This window comes from Amphiprion ocellaris, chromosome 5, assembly GCF_022539595.1.
Source record: "Amphiprion ocellaris isolate individual 3 ecotype Okinawa chromosome 5, ASM2253959v1, whole genome shotgun sequence".
NCBI lineage: Eukaryota > Metazoa > Chordata > Actinopteri > Pomacentridae > Amphiprion > Amphiprion ocellaris.
In genome coordinates this window covers 3,369,227-3,389,501 of record NC_072770.1, presented here as the reverse complement: position 1 = coordinate 3,389,501, position 20,275 = coordinate 3,369,227, and the positions used below count along the sequence as shown (strand labels likewise).

General features: G+C 38.6%; 1 protein-coding gene across 3 annotated transcripts in view; it reads right to left on the bottom strand.

Moving 5' to 3' along the window:
• Window positions 1–14,557: 14,557 nt before the first annotated feature.
• The window catches only part of fhit (fragile histidine triad diadenosine triphosphatase), a 225,723-nt gene continuing 220,005 nt past the window's right edge, over window positions 14,558–20,275 (bottom strand). For all 3 annotated transcript variants that reach the window (XM_055010876.1, XM_055010877.1, XM_023276681.3), the window contains one exon: window positions 14,558–15,872. In XM_055010876.1, coding sequence (XP_054866851.1) covers window positions 15,765–15,872 — 108 coding nt within the window. In that variant the 3' untranslated portion in view covers window positions 14,558–15,764. The remainder of the gene's footprint in view (window positions 15,873–20,275) is intronic.

Sequence of the window (20,275 nt, the reverse complement as noted above, 5' to 3'; positions counted from 1 at the left end):
TATGGCACGTTTTTACAACATGTTTGAAAAATCACATTTTTTTTCGACATAGTATAGTAAGGCGTTTTTTTTGCGCCAAAATTCATGATGATTTTTTTTTCAAAGAAAACCTTTCTGGAGTGTTTTTCACGCCCTCCTTTACATTATTTCATCATATGGCGCGTTTTTACAACATGTTTGAAAAATCACATTTTTTTTCGACATAGTATAGTAAGGCGTTTTTTTTGCGCCAACATTCTTGATTTTTTTTTCAAAGAAAACCTTTCTGGAGTGTTTTTCACGCCCTCCTTTACATTATTTCATCATATGGCACGTTTTTACAACATGTTTGAAAAATCACATTTTTTTTCGACATAGTATAGTAAGGCGTTTTTTTGCGCCAAATTTTATGATGATTTTTTTTTCAAAGAAAACCTTTCTGGAGTGTTTTTCACGCCCTCCTTTACATTATTTCATCATATGGCACGTTTTTACAACATGTTTGAAAAATCACATTTTTTTTCGACATAGTATAGTAAGGCGTTTTTTTTGCGCCAAAATTTATGATGATTTTTTTTTCAAAGAAAACCTTTCTGGAGTGTTTTTCACGCCCTCCTTTACATTATTTCATCATATGGCACGTTTTTACAACATCTTTGAAAAATCACATTTCTTTTCGACATAGTATAGTAAGGCGTTTTTTTTGCGCCAAATTTTATGATGATTTTTTTTCAAAGAAAACCTTTCTGGAGTGTTTTTCACGCCCTCCTTTACATTATTTCATCATATGGCGCGTTTTTACAACATGTTTGAAAAATCACATTTTTTTTCGACATAGTATAGTAAGGCGTTTTTTTGCGCCAAATTTTATGATGATTTTTTTTTCAAAGAAAACCTTTCTGGAGTGTTTTTCACGCCCTCCTTTACATTATTTCATCATATGGCGCGTTTTTACAACATGTTTGAAAAATCACATTTTTTTTCGACATAGTATAGTAAGGCGTTTTTTTTGCGCCAAAATTCATGATGATTTTTTTTTCAAAGAAAACCTTTCTGGAGTGTTTTTCACGCCCTCCTTTACATTATTTCATCATATGGCATGTTTTCTTTGAAAAAAAAATCATGAATACTAAGAGAGGAAGAGCAATTAGTGCCAGAGGGTGGCATGAAACAATAGCCCGTCCAGTTGCCAGAATCAATATTGGAATGTATGACAAAGACGGAGGGTCTCTAAAGAAAACTACCAGATTGAATACAGCGCTGGAAACGACAAGTGACAAGTGAGCTGCTGTCTGAGCCTGACAGACAAGCGAACAACCAGAGACCTCCATGACAGATGCTTCGAAGTATGTCAAAGAAAGAGAGGACACTAGGGGATAAGATGACAGGACCCACGATCATATTAAATCTCAGAAAAACAAAGAACTGGCCTCTGAGAAAAGGATTCTCTCTACTCATTTCCTCAAGCTCTACAATGAAAGAACAAAGAGCCCTGCAGCTTTCATCTTGATTTTACCTAGTTTTCACTTAATTTCCTACATTTATTTTTTTAGTATAATTTCTTTTTGCGTCATTCTGGGTGATGAAACTGCTTACAGCACATACACACTAATATGATACTCTCATTCTTTGCAGTCATTTATAGGAAGTTGCTATGATTACTACGCATTATGTTAGATGAGATACTGTAAGACTCTTGAGATCTACAAGGAAATCAAGTAACTTTTTAGGTTGTGTAATGTTTTACAGCAATCAACAGGAAAATCTACAGAAAAATGTATTTCCAACTGAAATTAGTTTCGTCAGATTTAGTTTTTCAACAGAAACACACTTTATTAAATATAATAGAAGGTCAAGGTCTTCTCAAGCACTCATAGAACTTTCAAATAACACAGAACTGCACACACTAGACCAGTCTAAAGGTACTATACATTACACACAAAATAGCAGTGATCTTTTGACAGTGTTTATTACATTTCATAGAAATATGGAAAGTGAAACAATTTGGCAGTAAAACATTTGAGAGGAAAGGTCATTGTTTACTAGAAATATTAGGAATCATCTCCTGGAAATCTGGCTGTTATGTTTGTGCTATCTCATTGACCTTTTACAGTGGGGTAAATAGTACCTGATAAACAAAGTCAAGAGTCAGGCATCTGGCAACTATGAATACCCATACCTATTTCCATTCTATCCCCAAATGGTACCACCATAATTTCAGGCTAAAAAGGATTATTTTACCTGGAATCAACCAATAAACCTAGGACTCAGACAGGGATGTGTCCTGTTCTCCTTGTACAGTGAAAACATCATAAGGAAAATACAAGGCTTATCGGGAGTAACCATCAGAGGTTATAACATAAATAACACACGATATGCAGATGACATAGTGCTGATAGCAAACAGTGAAGAAAACTTACAAACCATAGTATCCATAATTAATACAGGGAGCCAAAAACTTGGTCTGTCTTTAAACAAAAAGAAAACAGAAGTAATGGTAATTTCAAAGAAAAATGTCATCCCAACCTGTAACATAGAATTAGACCAAGAAATATTGAAGCAGGGTCATCATTTCAAATATCTCAGTTCATGGATAACATCAGATGGAAGATGTAAAACAGACATCAAATGTAGAGTAGCAATGGCAAGAACAGCATTTACAAAAATGAAAAATATACTGACAAACAAAAAAATAGCAATTAGCATCTGTATGAGGACTCTCAGCTGTTACATCTTACCAGTTTTGATGTACGGATGTGAATCTGGGAACTTAAATAATAAAATGTTGAATAAAATCCCTGCAGTAGAAATGTGGTTTTACAGACGCATGCTGCGTATATCTGACACGGACAGAAAAACTAATGAAGATGTTTTAAAAACACTAAACACAAATTATACACTGCTGAACAAAATTAGGAAACGGCAAGCAACATTTTTTGGACACATCTTAAGGAAGGAGACCCTGGAATACATCGTCACAACTGGAAAAATTAACGGGAAGAGAGGCCGAGGCAGACAGAGAATGAAAATGATAGATGGACTTACATCATGGCTACATATGAAACGGGCAACAGTCACAGTTCAGAGAGCAAAAGATCGGAGGAGCTGGAGAGAAATGATCGCCTACGCTGAATGGCATGGCACTGGATTGATTGAGCGGCAGCATCAGGACAATGAAGTTGGCAGACAGACCACAGACGTCACGGCCAACTCTATCTATCTAGGTTCAGAGACAGCTGGCAGAGAGCAACATCCCAAGATCCCAGGACCCTTTGAAATATTGGGGCAATCAAAAGAACACCTACCCAAACCTCTTCCTGCTGTCCCTACAGTTTTTGTGCACACCAGCCTCATCTGTGCCTTGTAAGCAGGTGTTCTATAAAGCTGGAGAACTCGCATCAAAAAAGTGTAATCGCCTGAATTCCAAGACATTGGAAAAACTTATTTTTTGAATAAAAATTTATATATAAAAAAATCCCCTCCCTGCCTCAAAGACAAGTACATAAGCATCCTCACATTCACAACACTTTCACTTTGATTTTCACATTATGACACACTTTCATAATATTTATTGACTACATCTAAAGATATCAAAGATATTTTAAACTTAAAATTTGTTTGCACTATTCTGTTTGCACTATTCTATTCTTAGAAAAATTATGAGAACCATTTTTGCTTGCTCTGTTATTATTATTATTATTATTATTATTATTATTATTATTATTATTATTTCTTTATTATAGTAGTGTCATAATTTCATTTTTGTTGCACCATTCACCGAAAAACATTCTCAGTTTGTGTACATGCACTAATTTGGCAATAAAGATGATTCTGATGTCAGTTGAGTCTGTCAACGAGGTTGCCTGTAATGATTTTTAAGATCCAGCAGGTGTCAGTATTGAGCGACACAGTATCAATACAATTCGGCAAGTGTGCCACCACGCTTCATGAGCTCTCATCTAGCCTTTACTATTGATTTCTATATGGTTCAAAGAAGTTTTGATGCTTCTTGTCTACTTCTTTACTTGTGCGGTTAACCTTACTATCAAAATTCCTCATTTATAGTTTGTTTTATAAGTAAATCCAACTCTAGCTTGAGTGTAGCATCCATACAGGACTGGGTGCTGGCAAGAGAAGAAAAACTGTCGTATCTCAGTAAGATGGGCACCCCTAGCACTTTTCTGCGCACAAAAAGAAACAAAAAAACCCCAAAAAAACTATCAAACTCAATCTTAGGGACAATAACAGTCTTCTGCTACCACCTTGTGGCCAATTTAAGGTACTACGTCTCCTGAGAGAAAAGGCAAGTTAAGGGACTAACTCAAAATATTTGTTAAAAATACACTATTAACAACTTGAGGTTATCTACCCGGGTTACACTTGCTTTCAAAGCATATAGCTATCCGGATGACATTACATTGGCCTGCAGTACTACTGTGAGGAACCTCAGAGTTATTTTTGACCAGGACGTGTCGTTTAACTCGCACATAAAGCAAGTCTGTATGATTTCCTTCTTTCACCTGAGAAATATTGTAAAAATCAGGAACATCCTGTCTCAGAGTGATGCAAAAAAAAAAAAAAAAAAAAAAAAAACTAGTCCATGCATTTGTTACTTCCAGGCTTGACTATTACAATTCCTTAATATCAGGATGTCCCAAAAGCTCTCTGAAAGCCCTACAGTTGATCCAAATGCTGCACCAAGAGTACTGAGGAGAGTTAGCAAGAGAGATCATATTTTTCCTATCCTGGTTTCTCTTCATTGGCTTCCTGTGAAATCTGGAATATATAATCCTTCTCCTGACATACAAAGCTCTTACCAACCAATCTCCATCGTGTCTTACAGACCTCATAGTACCATATCATCCTAGCAGAACTCTTTGCTCTCAGACTGCAAGCTTACTTGTAGTTCCCAGAATTTAGCTATCAGTGTCAACGTTGGCTTGTACTTTGTTACTGTGATCATGCATGTATCCCAGTGTGTGTTATATGTTTCATTGTCCCCCTCACCACACCTCACATGTTCATTAGCAGCCTGATGGAGCTCCTCACCTGTCTACTTTCAACTACTCTTCTCCCCAAAAAATGGCTAAATGAAAGGTAGACTTTGAAAACAGGGGGGTTTCAAGGCAGGTGGGAGGCAGAGTATATGTTCACAGATGTAAAGGGCAAAGCTGTGTGTCTTCTGTGTGAAGACAGTGTGGCTGTAATGAAAGAAGACAACCTAAGAAGACACTATGAAGCGAAGCACCACGGCAGATACAAGCATCTGGACACTAAACCAAGGCATCAGAAGGTAGAAGAGTTAAAGAGAAGTCTGGTGTCACAGCAGGCTTTATTCTTAAAAGCCAAATCACAAAGCGAGGCTGCTGTTAAGGCAAGTTTTATTGTGGCGGCAGAGGTTGCAAAATCAGCCCAGCCCTTTACCGAGGGAGAATTTGTCCAAAACTGCATGGTGAAAGTTTGTGTCGCTGTGTGCCCAGAAAATACGCAAGCATTTTTAAATGTGAGCCTAAACCAAAACACTGTTGCTGACCGTGTACGCCAGCTTGGCGCCAATCTCAAACAACAGATTGTCGGAAAGGGAAAATATTTTATTGCATACTCCCTTGCTATGGATGAGAGCATGAACACTTCTGGTACCGTCCAGCTGTCAATTTTTATCCGTGGAGTGGACTCAAGCATGTGCATCACAGAAGAATTTGGGGAATTACAATCAATGCATGGTACAAAAACCGGTGTAAATGAAATGGGGCGGCCTTGGGATGAACTTGTGGGACTGACAACAGATGGAGCACCTGTGATGTGCAGTCATAAGAGTGGATTGGTGGGAAGGAGCCAGAAGGAAATGGAGGAAGAAAATATTACCGGTAAGCTTGTAGCGGTTCAACTAAAAGATATACTGTTGCACTCTACAAAGGTTCAATGTTGAAACAAAACAAAAACCTTGTTACCAAATATCAAATACCTAAACAATTCCACATAACAAAAAAGGAGGAGAATACAATCTTTCAATAATCAACACCAATTATTTATTAGAAGTCCAGTCTGGGTTTTCATTGGTGCCCGTTTTGTACAGTCCGAACTGTCAAACGTAAATGGTCCATTCCAGGTTTTCAAAGAAATCCAACAAAAAAGAACCAAACAAGGAAGTCTGCTGCAGCTGTTCATTCAGCTCCAACGAAACGTATATTCCAAAGAAAAGCGCTGCCATCCGGTTTGGGAATGGGGGATAAAACGCAAATGAAGGGAAAGAAAAAGAAAACAAAACTCATAGGTCCGTGTCGACTCACGTGTGCGGCAGAGATGATCGCACTGCAGGTGGGTGTCCTTCGAGGAAAGGCAGACTTACACCAGCAATCGATAACTGGTAACCGAGGACAACTTGACTATATTGCCTGGGGAGGCCGACACCGGGGGACAAACTGTCGCTGACTTGCCACCCCCATACTGCTTTGGAGGATGGCAGATATTAGGAAGTCGTAGGGCTGGCTCTCCCAGCATGGAAAATGCAACCATCTTACTGGTTGGAAAGAGATGGGCTGCTGGGGCGGGGAGGTCAGGTGAATGCACGGAACAATACACTTTCTCCATACATTCCATATAATACACTTTGGCTATCGCCACAAGCGGACAGCTTGTCACTGCGTCATACACCAAGAATCATTGTGTGGTAAAGCCATAAAAATTAAACATGTGATGAGCATCATTACATGAGCAGTTAACTGCATCAGTGCCAAAGGTGTAAATCACCATCAGTTCAAGTCTTTTCTGGAGGATTTAAGTTCAAAATATGGTAACTTGTCCTACCACACAGAGGTGCGATGGCTAAGCCAGGAAAAGGTGCTGAAAAGATGCTACGCGAAGAGATCCGTGATTTTATGGAAAGTAAAGGAAAAGACACCACAGAGCTCCGAGAATTTCTGTGTGAAGTAGCATTTCTGTGTGACATCACGAGTTGCCTGAATGCGCTCAACCTTCAGCTTCAGGGTCGGGGTTGTATCATCACTGACATGTAGGCTACCGTGAAGGCTTTAAAAACCAAGTTGCCCCTGTGGGAGACGCAGATGCTGCAACAAAACTTGAGCCTTTTTCTGTGCTGCCAAACTATGAAAGGGCAGGTCTCTACCGCCATTTTCCCAAGGGCAGTGTTTGCTGAAAAACTCAGCATACTTGGTGCCAACTTCACACAGCGATTTGCCGATTTTGAAGCCCCCCAAAATAACAGGTTTGAACTGCTCAGTAATCCATTTGCAACTGACATAGGAAGCGCACCATCAAATCTCCAAATGGAGCTGATTGAGCTCCACTGTAGTGACACAATGAAGGCAAAACATGAGTCTGTGGGAGCTGCAGAGTTTCCACGTTTCATCCCTGACACAATGCCTCAGCTGCACACCCAAGCTGCTCAAACGCTTTCTATGCTTGGAAGAACATACCTGTGTGAACAACTGTTCTCTTTGATGAAGTTAAACAAAACATCCCACAGGAGGCGTCTTACTGATGAACACCTTCATTCAATCCTGAGGATTTCTGACCCCAAACATTGATGAACTTGTATCCAAGATGAGGTATCAAGTATCTGGCTCAGACTAGTGAGCATCAGAAAACAGCAAACTGAGCTTTAATGCATTTTCAGTTTTTAATTCAGTTTCATTTTTTGCATTTTTCCCCTCTTGCTACTACAGGACATTTGATTTTTCTTTGAAAGAAATTGTGTTTTGGCTGTTGTTTGCCTGTAGAAAAATGTTTTTACTTGAATTTAAATAAATACAAGTGTTTTTATTCATTTTTATTTCATTTATTTAATGATTAATGTTGTTTTATATGCAATAACTTAACACCTTTGTTATTTTCAGGTTCAATATGTGCAATATGGTCATTTCAATAAGTTGTAAATAAACATTGAACCAGTCTGGCCTCGACTTGTACCAATTTTTTTAAAATTTTGGCCAACTGTATTTGAGTTGGGGCTGCACAGTGGTCTAGTGGTTAGCACTTTCGCCTTGCAGCGAGAAGATCCCCCCCCCACCCACCCCACCACCACCACCACCACCACCACCACCACCACCACCACCACCACCACACACACACACACACACACACACACACACACTTGAGGAAAATGTAGAGATTTTCCTTTTGAGTGCAAAGATGAAATGGCACATATAAAATTCACTTAGTATGCTGATTAGTATGCATCCTTTCCGATAGGTCCTTCCATCTTTTTCTCCCTTAAAGGAATTCAATTTCTTGGCAGAGAGGCACTGGGGGCCTGCAATAATCGTGCTGCTTCGGATGCCCTTAAACTCATGTTAAGATGAAGGTAAAGTGTCAAGTGCTAAACAGAAAAACATTATTGTCTCTCTTTTAGGGAAATGCACATGTCACACTATATTGGGTACATGCAATCCTTGAAATAGGCTGAGAACCATAACTGTCACTTCTACTTTCCCAGCACATAACTCTTAAAAGTTGAAGAAATAAAGCAATGCACTGAGTGTTGTGTGGGTCACACTTACATTAGCATGGGTGACGTTGTCCCTGCTTCCAACCGCTCTCTGCTGTCATACCACTGGGAAAAGGGACTTTGAGTATGATCCATGATTGCAAGGATTAAATTATCAACCTGAGGCTTAAGGGCACCCGTTATTCAGTTTGCTTTGACACTAGATGATCTTTGCAATAGCAAAGACCAAAAGACATGGGAAAGAAGAAGGACGAGGCAACATTTTGGCATAAAATAGGAAGGATTTTTCTGTGAACACAGTCAGTTTGACTGGGAATAGTATTTGTCATTGCAGGGTACTGAGTTCTTGGAGAACTGCACAGGGCCCTGAAACACAAGCCCTGAACTGGCAGTCCCTGATGTACCTTTAAAAAAGTAGCACAGTTTTACAACTGTACATTTCAGCCTACAATTAGAGCAAAGCAACACGGCTCTGATTAAACAAATGTACCCTGCATTAATTTGAGAGGCTCGTCGTGGTTTTTTGAAATGTTTCTCAGCATGTGTGTTTAAATAGTTACAAATTATTTAATAGTTTTTCCTTTAATTTTCCCCAAATGCAAAGCAGATTATAGCTAGGTTTTCTCTTCCTCCCTGTGCAGAATTCTTCAGTATTGTTTTATATTGGTACAGTGACTCTTTCCTATCTGGGTAGGTCATAAACAACCAGCTTAACCCAGGTCTACCAAACTTCATCAATGTTCATTTAGTGATTTAATTCAGAGCTTTATTTTTTTGATCATTTTTTTCAATTCCATTATTGGATGGCTAATGTTAGCTATGTGTCACACAGTCACTGAGTTTTGCATGTAAACATTGTCTCTTTTTTTTTTTTTTAAATCTGGCATCATAATCCTATACAGATCACATATAAATGCCTTTACTGGGCTTTGAGACAAGATAAGACTTTATTAATCCCACTGTGGGTAAATCTGCCATGAACAGACACCTAGAGATAAACTCAAAGCTTCTGCTTTGCAGAGTCTTACTGTTTAATTGTAAGACTTTTGTTGTAGTTAATTTAATTATAAATGATTTCCAAATTGATAGTTAAGCATATTTTCTAAGGAGGATCTCATAATTTACAAGACTGATTACTTTGGCATATCCATTTCCCTTGAAATGAGGGTGGTGCTGTCATGGAAAATCAGAGACCCAGGCGCAGACACAAATTCAGTTTAAAGAGTTTATTTTACAAGAAATAGAATACAAACCCATGTGCATGGGGGACTGGGAGTGGAAACTAAAATTTGATGAAATAACTAAAATCTGATGAAATAACTAAATGGGAAACTAATCAATAGACAAATAATCCTGAGAACATAGAAGATAGAGATTTCACTAGGTACAGGAGTGACCTCTGAAGGGGAAGTATCAGGATAAGCAAACCAAAGAAGCTAAAGCTAGAGGGGTACCCTGGAAGTGTTAGAGTTAAGGGAAAACAGGAAGACAAATTATACTGACTGACTTCAGCAATATCAATATCAATCAATATCAGGAATCTAACCGACAACAATACCAGTACCAAAGCACTATAAGGCCACTATCAAAGGGTACTGATCAGAACCAAGTGTCACAGAGCAGGTAAATACAGACTGAGAAGTTACTATAAAAATGTGATACAAGCACTACACCAAGCGTATTAAGCAAAACTTGACTATTGAAGCAGGAACTAGAAGAAAAACAAACTAACCAACCATTAATGGAAGCATAGGGTGGATGAACAAGCTACTCTACTGAACTAGCAGCCAGGAGAGAGGGTGAGCGGTCAGGTAGTCTGCAGGGCTGAGGAGTGAGAGAGTGTGGTTCGTGGAGGGTTCTTGAAAAGAGGGCAATAAACAGATCCAGGGAAGGAAGGTCCAAAGATGATCGAAGGTTCAGAAGAGTAGCGAGTGAATTGGAGTGTTTCATCATGAGTAGGGGAGTTAAGCGGGAGTCATGCTCTGAGCTCTCGTAGGAGGCGGTCGCACTTTTCCTCGCTCCGCAGCTAGATAGCTGTTCTGTCCTGTTCCTCCCCAGACCCTCATGTTTTCTGCTTGCTGCATTTCTTCGTCTCGTCTCGTCTGTCTGACTTGGAGCGATCGCTTGGCACTGGACCTTCAAAACACCGATCATGGAATTGGTTAACTGGTCTCTCAACGCAATTAACAAGATTGTCGCCACAAACAGTACAGGCCTAGGGGAGCCTACCTGCCCGGATGGGAGTTTCGCCTCTGGTTACGTGATGGACGCCTGGGGGAAGTGGAAGGGGATCATGTGCCTGGGGAAAGGTGAAATTACTCCTCTCGCCTGCCCAAACAAGAAGGAAACTAATTACATTCTGGTGCCCTGCAACAATAACAAACTCCTCTGGAAGTTTCATGGCCAAGAGATAGCTCTCCTAAACCCTTTAGGCGCCACAGTTTTTTCAATAAAATATTCAGTTTTGATATCACTTTTTCAAAAGGTTGTAACTTGAAAATGACGGGGTGCACTGCAAACGATGGCTTTATAGACAATTGGAGCTCTTTCTGGGGAAAACCTGGTCTGATTAGGAGAGACGGCATCCATCCCACTTTGGCTGGTGCAGCTCTCATATCTAGAAATATGGCTGATTTTATTACAACTCCTAAAGCATGACAACCCAGAGTTCAGACCAGGATGCAGAGTTGTAGTCTTCCACACCTCTCTGCAGTTTCCTCTCAGCTGTCACCCTCCAGGAATTCAGTTAGCTTTATTGAGACTGTGTCTGTCCCCCGACGAACAAAATTCAATAAATTAAACAATTCAAAAATAAACAAAAGACATAGTAACCATAAAAATCTAATTAAAATGAATACCACTATTTCAACTGAGCGAAGAAACAGGACAATTAAATGTGGTCTGTTAAATATTAGATCTCTCTCGTCTAAATCTCTGTTAGTAAATGATTTGATAACTGATAACCAGATTGATTTGTTCTGTTTGACTGAAACCTGGTTGCAGCAGGAAGAATATGTTAGTCTAAATGAATCAACTCCTACTAGTCATACTAACTGTCATGTTCCTCGAATCACAGGCAGAGGAGGAGGAGTGGCAGCAATTTACCTCTCTAGCTTAAAAATGAACCAGAGACCTAAACCTAGTTACAGTTCATTTGAAAATCTTACTCTCAGTCTCTCTCATCCAGATTTAAAAGCTCAGAAACCAGTTTTATTTGTTGTTGTATATCGTCCTCCTGCTCCTTACTCTGGGTTTTTATCTCAATTCTCAGACTTTTTATCTGATTTAGTGCTCAGCTCAGATAAAGTCATTATTGTGGGTGACTTTAACATTCATGTTGACGTGGACAGTGACAGCCTTACGACTGCTTTTAATTCAATATTAGACTCAATTGGGTTTTCTCAACATGTAAATAAACCAACTCATAGTTTTAATCATACCCTTGACCTCGTTCTGACTTATGGCATAGAAATCAAACAGTTAACAGTATTTCCCCGGAACCCTCTTCTTTCTGACCATTTTATGATAACATTTCAATTTACAACAATAGATTGTATAGGAGTTAAGAATAAATATCATTACAGTAGATGTCTATCTGATTATTCGGTGACTAAATTTAAGGAAATAATACCCTCTCTATTTACTTCAGTACCACTTACTGATAAAATGGAAGGGAAATATTATAATTTTACCCCCACAGAAGTGGATTATATTGTTAATAATGCTGCAGCCTCACTGCATACAACACTTGATAGTGTTGCACATGTAAAAAAGAAAGTTCTATCTCAGAGAGGACCTGCTCCTTGGTATAATTCCCAGCTGCAGACTTTAAAGCAGGCATCCTGAAAGCTGGAAAGGAAGTGGTATTCCACTAGTTTAGAGGAAGTTTATGTAGCTAGGAAGAATAGTCTAGTAATTTATAAAAAAGCTCTTGGTAATGCCAGGACAACATATTATTCATCTTTAATAGAGGAAAACAACAACAACCCCAGGTTTCTCTTCAGCACTGTAGCCAGGCTGACAAAGAGTCAGAGCTCTGTTGAAACTTGTATTCCTTTAGCTTTGAGCAGTAACAACTTCATGAGCTTCTTTACAAATAAAATTATTATGATTAGAGAAAAAATTAATCTGGCCCTTCCTGCAAATGTCACAGATGTATCATCGAGTACAGATGCTTTAGAATTGGCTGTAAGACCTGATGGATATTTAGAATTTTTCACTCCCATACATCTCTCTGAACTAATTTCAATATTTTCTACATCCAATCCATCGACATGTCTTTTAGATCCTATCCCAACTAGACTGTTCAAGGAGGCTTTACCTTTAATTAATTCCTCAATGTTAGATCTGATTAATCTCTCTCTAGTAACAGGCTATGTACCACAGGCTTTTAAGGTTGCTGTAATCAAACCTTTACTTAAAAAGCCCACTCTAGATCCAGATGTTTTAGCCAACTATAGACAATTTCCAACCTCCCATTTCTCTCCAAAATTCTGGAAAGTACAGTTGCAAATCAATTATGTGAACATTTACAAAGGAATAGCTTGTTTGAAGAGTTTCAGTCAGGCTTCAGAGTGCATCATAGCACAGAAACAGCTCTGGTGAAAGTTACTAATGACCTTCTCATAGCATCAGATAATGGACTGGTCTCTATACTTATTTTATTGGACCTTAGTGCAGCATTTGATACAATCGACCACAAACTTTTATTACAGCGACTAGAACATTGTATTGGCATTAAAGGGACAGCACTGGACTGGTTTAAATCCTACTTATCAGACAGGTTCCAGTTTGTGCATGTCAATAAATACTCTTCTGAGCATACTAGGATTAATCATGGAGTTCCTCAGGGTTCTGTCTTAAGACCAATACTGTTCACATTATACATGCTTCCCTTAGGCAATATTATTAGGAAGCACTGTATTAATTTCCATTGTTATGCTGACGACACTCAATTGTATTTATCTATGAAGCCAAATGAAACTAATCAGCTAGCCAGACTGCAAGATTGTCTTAAGGACATAAAGACCTGGATGACCTATAATTTCTTACTACTAAATTCAGACAAGACTGAAGTCATTGTATTTGGCCCCAAACATCTTAGAGAATTGCTTTCAAAGCATATAGTTACTCTGGATGGCATTACATTGGCCTTCAGTACTACTGTGAGGAACCTCGGTGTTATCTTTAACCAAGACATGTCCTTTAACTCACACATAAAACAAATCTGTAGGACTTCCTTTTTCCACCTGAGAAATATTGTGAAAATCAGGAACATCCTGTCTCAGAGTGATGCAGAAAAACCAGTCCATGCATTTGTTACTTCTAGGCTTGACTACTGTAATTCCTTATTATCAGGTTGTCCCAAAAGCTCTCTGAAACATCTACAGCTGATCCAAAACGCTGCAGCCAGAGTACTGATGGGAGCTTTTATCAGTGCATTTTCTCCCGCGTCTGCCGTTATTTCCGTGGTTTTTTGCATCCCCACTACCCACCTCACTATTAGCGGTGTTTTGACCACCCCTGCTACACCCACCACATCCCCTCCTGCCACCCCGGACACGGTGAAGCAAAGCATCGGCTCCAGGATGTGCTGCTTATGGACTGTCATGGTGCACGGACTCGCTGCTGTTACGCACAGATGCAGCATCACTTTCTGTCTCACTGGACGACTGAACATCTTCATCAGAGGGTGAATATTCTTCTTCAGAATCTGAGTCAGCCATTACTTGATGAAGTACTTTGTCAATGGTGAACAAACCTCTCAGCATGGTGAGTTTTCTCTCGCTGTCTTGCGCTCTGTTACGCGTCGACTGCGACCCTCGTTTCCTCGACCGGGAGGCGGTTTTCAAACTCTATAAACTCCAAAACTTTGAATGAAAACACGCCCACAAATGATGCTCAGATTGAAGTTCCAGATGTCTGCCATCTCCTGGTGTAAACTAGTAATTACATGAGGCACCATATTTGCAGCTATGGCTTGCTATGTTCAGCAATGTTGATGTTGGTACAGTGAGCTTTTACACCTGATGTGTATTGCACTGAGAGCATCCAGTGTGGAGACTAGTAATGAGATTGATACTGAATACCAAGTATGAAAGCACAATAAGCTTGACTAGATTATCACCTTTATTAAGTGTCATGATAGCTTCAAACTTCTTCCATATAACAATGGTTGAGGTCTCCTTGCTCCTAGCAACACTGTTAGCTTTTAACAATTGTTCTGTAACTTTTCTCTGATCTATGCATTGCTGAAGTTTTATCAAGAGGATCTAAAAAACATTTCGTAGACTGTATGGTTTACTCCTTGTCCTGACAGTTTGAATTGTGAGACCTCACATACACAGGTGTAGATGTAGCTAAACCATATTCAGTCACTTTTTTTGGACACAGATAGAGTTCATATGGATTCCGAAAAGGTGCAAGATTCATTTGATCACAGTGTTGCAGCCACAGCAAAGGTAAAAGCTAAATATTTTTGTAAAAAGATTTTAGATGTGGAGTCTTAATAAACTTTCAGAAATTTTGATAAACATGGATGGAACATATTAATGAAGAATAGATTGGTGGGAAAACAGTGATTGTATTCATTACTCTGCCAAGGAACACGGTGGAGTTATGTGATGATCGGCGTATGTTTGTCCTTCCATCTGTTAATCTGTCTGCCACATTACTCAAAAACAGAATAACGGATTTGGATGAAATTTTCAGGGAAGGTCAGAAATGACACAAGGACCAAGTGATTAGATTTTGGCAGTTATGCGGCTTATAGTCTGGATCCACAGATTTGTTCAAGATTTCTGTATCATTGCAAGATGAGATAGCAGCACGGTGTCACTGTAACTATGACAACAAGTGAACGCTACGTCAGCTGCCTGCTGACAATCACATGATTGCGATCTTACCACAAATCCACCGCTGCGGACTTTTTAGGACTATCTGCCAGAAATCATACCACAACTGAGGAGCCTTGGCAGAGTACTGTGCTCTCTGAGTGCTTTTCTTGTTTAATATGAAGTTAAAATGTAATAAAGTGTGCAAAAATGAAGGAGTCTGAATGCTTTGTCAGGTGACAATAGTAATCCAACCAGTAGTTATTTCTGTTGACATTTCACTCAAAGACACAATGTTCCTTCATGGTGACACCAGAGGAAAAACTCTGAGGCACTAGAATACATTTCCTGCGGACCATTTAAGTCTGTTTTAAATGTTGTACCTGTACAAAACAAGTGGTTATTATTGAGCATTTGCAGAAAAAATATATCTAGGGACATGTCAATAGATTTAAACTGCATAGGTTGTTTATTCCCTTGACCATTTATGAAGTCGAGAGTTGTTTCCTTAGATCTGAAGCTTCTGCTGCCATTTCCTCTTCTGATCTCCACTTGGAGGGAATGTCCTCATCTTCTTGATCATGCTTCTGCAACTGCAAAAAACAAACAGTGTAACAGTGCAACATCAGAACAAAGTCAGTTTGTTTTTCTATTCAGTTTTCTATTCAGCGTGAACATGGACTGAATATGGAAAATGTCTGATGAGTTCTGGTCACCTGAACTCTGACCAGCATTTGAGAAGATGACCAAGATCAAGTGAGTGGGTCACAAATGAGGGGAGATCTTGTCAAGGACAGTAAATACATCAGAAACTGTTACAGTGACCAGTCTTCTAATGTACAGACATGAAAATGACCGAGACATGTTTTTATGAAATGTGAACATAATAGTCATAATAATTTTTCGCAACTTTATTAAAATTGCTACTATGATCAGGTTCCCTTAAGTTCTTAATGGTATGGTGAAATATTTTAGAGTTTTGCAGTAGTTGCCATTTTAAAGATGATTAATAACATAGCTATGAATAATCAGTTGGTCTTTTGTGTCACAATTTGTGCTTCATATTGTTTTTCTTTGTTTTTTCTTCCAAGCTCTGTGGATGAAGGCCCCATACAAACATGGCTTTTGCTAACTGTACTGGCTATAAATATTGAAATATGTGGCATTGGTGGCTTATGCCCCTAAAAACACAAATGAATTAATGATCTGACATGTTATTTTGTTGTCTTAGTGGTCTGTGTTTGACAGACTTCCTGCCAAACACATACCAGAATTCATGAGTTGTAAAATTTCCCTTCATAATAACTTACTAAACCAGAAAGTAAACCAAATCCCCATCACAGACATCCCATCTAATTGAAGTTACAGTCTGCATATAATTTCTGTGATTCTTTGTGACAGGACATAAAACAAATAAACCCCAAGGGGCTAGACAGGGTCCTTTGTAAATTCAGAAGAAACCACTGACGGCTATGACGGCACATTTATGTCTCAGTGTTTTGACGCATAAATGGATGTGACATTCAAAGCAGAAAATGTGTTACTTTCAGACAGCACATACACGATCATGGTTCACTGACAATTAAATGAAATGAAATTCAATTTTATTTATATAAAGTTGCCTTTGGATTCCCTATGAGCGATGGTGGGAAGGAACCAACAACAACAACAACAAACTAAAATAACAACAGACAAAGCAATATTTAATTTTTCTTTTTCCTTGTATAATTGGCATTTGCATTGGCCTCAAAAGTCCAGTGTCAAACAGGTAATAGGTATATACTCAGTGTAACAGTTTGGAGCCACATTTTTGATTTTCGCTATAAGAGTCTTTCGCTTTTCCTGCTCTCTGTATGTCACTGCAAATTCTTTCCCTATAGCATATTGGAAATGTAATTAGTGACAGACTTGGAGATTTACTCTTTGTCACAAACTATCTGCCTGAAAATGGTCTGGCAGAGAAAGATTTAAAATAAATGTATCCCATGGAATAGATGTGCAAATAGTTTATTCATCTTCAAGGCCCAAGGTTTCGTAACCGAACATTGCCTGGAACATCACACTGCCTCCGCTGATTAGCTTTCTTCCCATTGTGCATCCTTCTGACATTTCGTTTCTAGATAAATGACATCCGCATAATGTAAAAGAAAACATAATTTTTTCAACCATGCCATTTTTTCCTTTGCTTATTGGTCAATTGTTCTGCTTACATATCCATTGTAGGCTTTTATGCACTGAAAGGGGGTCAGCATGAACACTCCATTAGCCGTTTGTGGCTATGCAGCCCCATACACTGCAAGCTGTGATACACCAAGTGTTCTGACAACTTTCTATCATAACCAGCATAAAGTCTTCAGACATTTGTGCTGTAGGACTTCTTTTATTAAATTTGACCACATTGTTGCTGTCATGGACTTAGTTAAACATGGTTTTGAGTTTTTCTTTCCCTTACTGTCTGTCAGTGTTTAGTTTCATGTCCCTTTTCAGTTACTTCCTGTTTTGTTTACTTCTATCTTTTGTCTCTCTTTCCCCTCCCTTTAGATTGCCCTGATTAATCCACTTGTGTCCTGTCAATCACCTGTGTCTTGTCTCCCTAATCAGTACTAAATGTTTAAATAGTCTTGTCTCTCTCTGTCTTTGTCAGTTCATCCTGTTAGTACCCTGTTTGCCTCCTTTATGATGGACCCACTGTCTTTGACTGTGATCAGAGAATTTCAAAATAACAGTGCATTTGGTTTTCTATTTCCCAAATACTTTCTTTTGTAAACAGGATCATACCTAAGCAACTACAAAACACAACACAACCTAAGCACTGGATTCTAGATGCATTCATAGTAACAGAATGTACCAGCACACACTACCTTTAAGTGGAGAAAGAAATATCAGGCAGGACAGGGAGAAATAAACTGCACTTAATTAACCTCTGGTAACCCCATTTTTTGCTGTGGTGACTGGGTGTTGGACAGTATATAGGGTGCAACCCTATACATCAGACAGGGCACACTTTCATTAAACAGTGACCTCACAGGGTGACTGAGACGTCATCCTGACCTCGGCACCATTCCGATCTTTAGAATAGCTAACAGGCCTACCACAGTCCCGTAGTCAACATACATGACATTAATGATCAGAGCCGAGGAGAAGAGCCTTGCATGCAGGAATCCTGAATGAGACCAGACCGCAATATGAACCCAACTTAGCTATCAAAGCAGACCTAGGTAATTTGATAGTCTGCAGTATACTACTGTATTATTCACAAGAATATCAGCATAATAAATTAGAATAAAATATTGCTACAATTCTACAATTTCATTTAGCATACATTTTTACCCAAAGCGACATACATCTACTACTCCTAAGAGTAGATACAACACAAGCAAGGATCTAGTTAGGAGAAAACAACCTGGATAAGTACCATAAAATGCTCAAGTATGATAACAGGACCATGTTGTCTATAGGCAGTGCAGGAGGTAATAGGAATTTATTTATTTATGCATTTATTTTTTAGTCTGTCAAGTGAAGAGGTCTTCAGTGAAGAGGTGGGCTTTTAGTCTTTTCTTAAACACTGAGAGGGAATCTGTCGATCAGAGTATACACAGAATACGAGACAAAATAAGTATTGTTATTGTCACCAATAAAAGGCAGTAGCAGTTCTTTGGAATAGCAGGGTACAATAAAAGAACACAAAGTCGCTACAAAAAAGCCATTGCACTAGAATAGAATAGAATAGAATAGAATAGAATAGAATAGAATAGAATATTCTTTATTGTCATTATACAATGTATAACGAGATTGCAGAGCTTCTCCTTTTCAGTGCAAGGAAATCTTAAAGATAGTGCAAAAACAATCTATTTACTTCACTACACATAATAAAAGAGCAAGGTATTACAGATGAGGCAGATATAAATAGAGCAAGGTGTGGGCAAAAAGCAAAGCAGTGCTAGCCTAGTAAGTTTTTATATGTTGTGTACATGTCTTAGAAGCAGTGGCAAGGCCGTGCAGTTGGTTTGTTTTCTGTTCGTTTGCACTGGAAGGCTTTGCAGGTTATTGATTGAGTTATCTAAATTACAATTAACTGAACTGTAGGGGTCATATTACAGCAGGAGACTAAAAACAATGAAGCCCCATGCTTTCTCAGGTAAAGTTTTGAAGATTTGAACCTTTGACTAATTACATATAACCTAACCAAAAAAGAGGTAGGACATTTAATGCTGAACTGTGAAAATGAAAAAGGGCTGAGCTCATGGAGAGTAGGGAGTTAAAAGGAATAAAGTCTTTGTCTCAAATTTAATTTAGAAGAACAGTGCAATCTTAGTTGCATACAAAAACGTGCGTGAGCAAATAAGTTGTCCCCATCTTACATTGTAGTCTAAATCTGGCATTCCTCCCAACCCAATATATACTCGAAAGTTGAAGGGAATCCTCAGAATTGATGCTGGCTTTACTCACATGCAGAGGTGGGTAGAGTAGCCAAAAATTGTACTGAAGTAAGAGTAACGTTACCTCAAAATAATATCACTCAAGTAGAAGTAAAAAGTAGTCATCCAAAAAATTACTCAAGTAAGAGTAAAAAAGTATTTGGTGAAAAGACTACTCAAGTACTGAATAACTGATTGTAATGTCTGATTTATTTATTTAGAAATGATGTGATCAGACAGACAAAAATGGAAAATAATGTGCAAATTCTGGTATTTACAAATGATAAAAAAAAACAACACAAAAATCAACATCTTTACAAAACAAGTTAAGGCACAAGAAACACAAATGTCCAAATCTCAGCTTTTCACAACATAAAGCTTTTGAAACAAATACCTGTAGTAAGGTAATGTTTGTATGTTTGAACAGTGACAAGATATACAGCATGTTCATAGACTGTATGTGCATGCTGTACTTTGTTGTATCACTTCCCCTGATATCAGTAAACCTTATTCTCAGCCTAAGCCATCCGAGTCTCCAGAGTGTCTCTATGTTACCATTCTCTCCGCATCGATGAAAT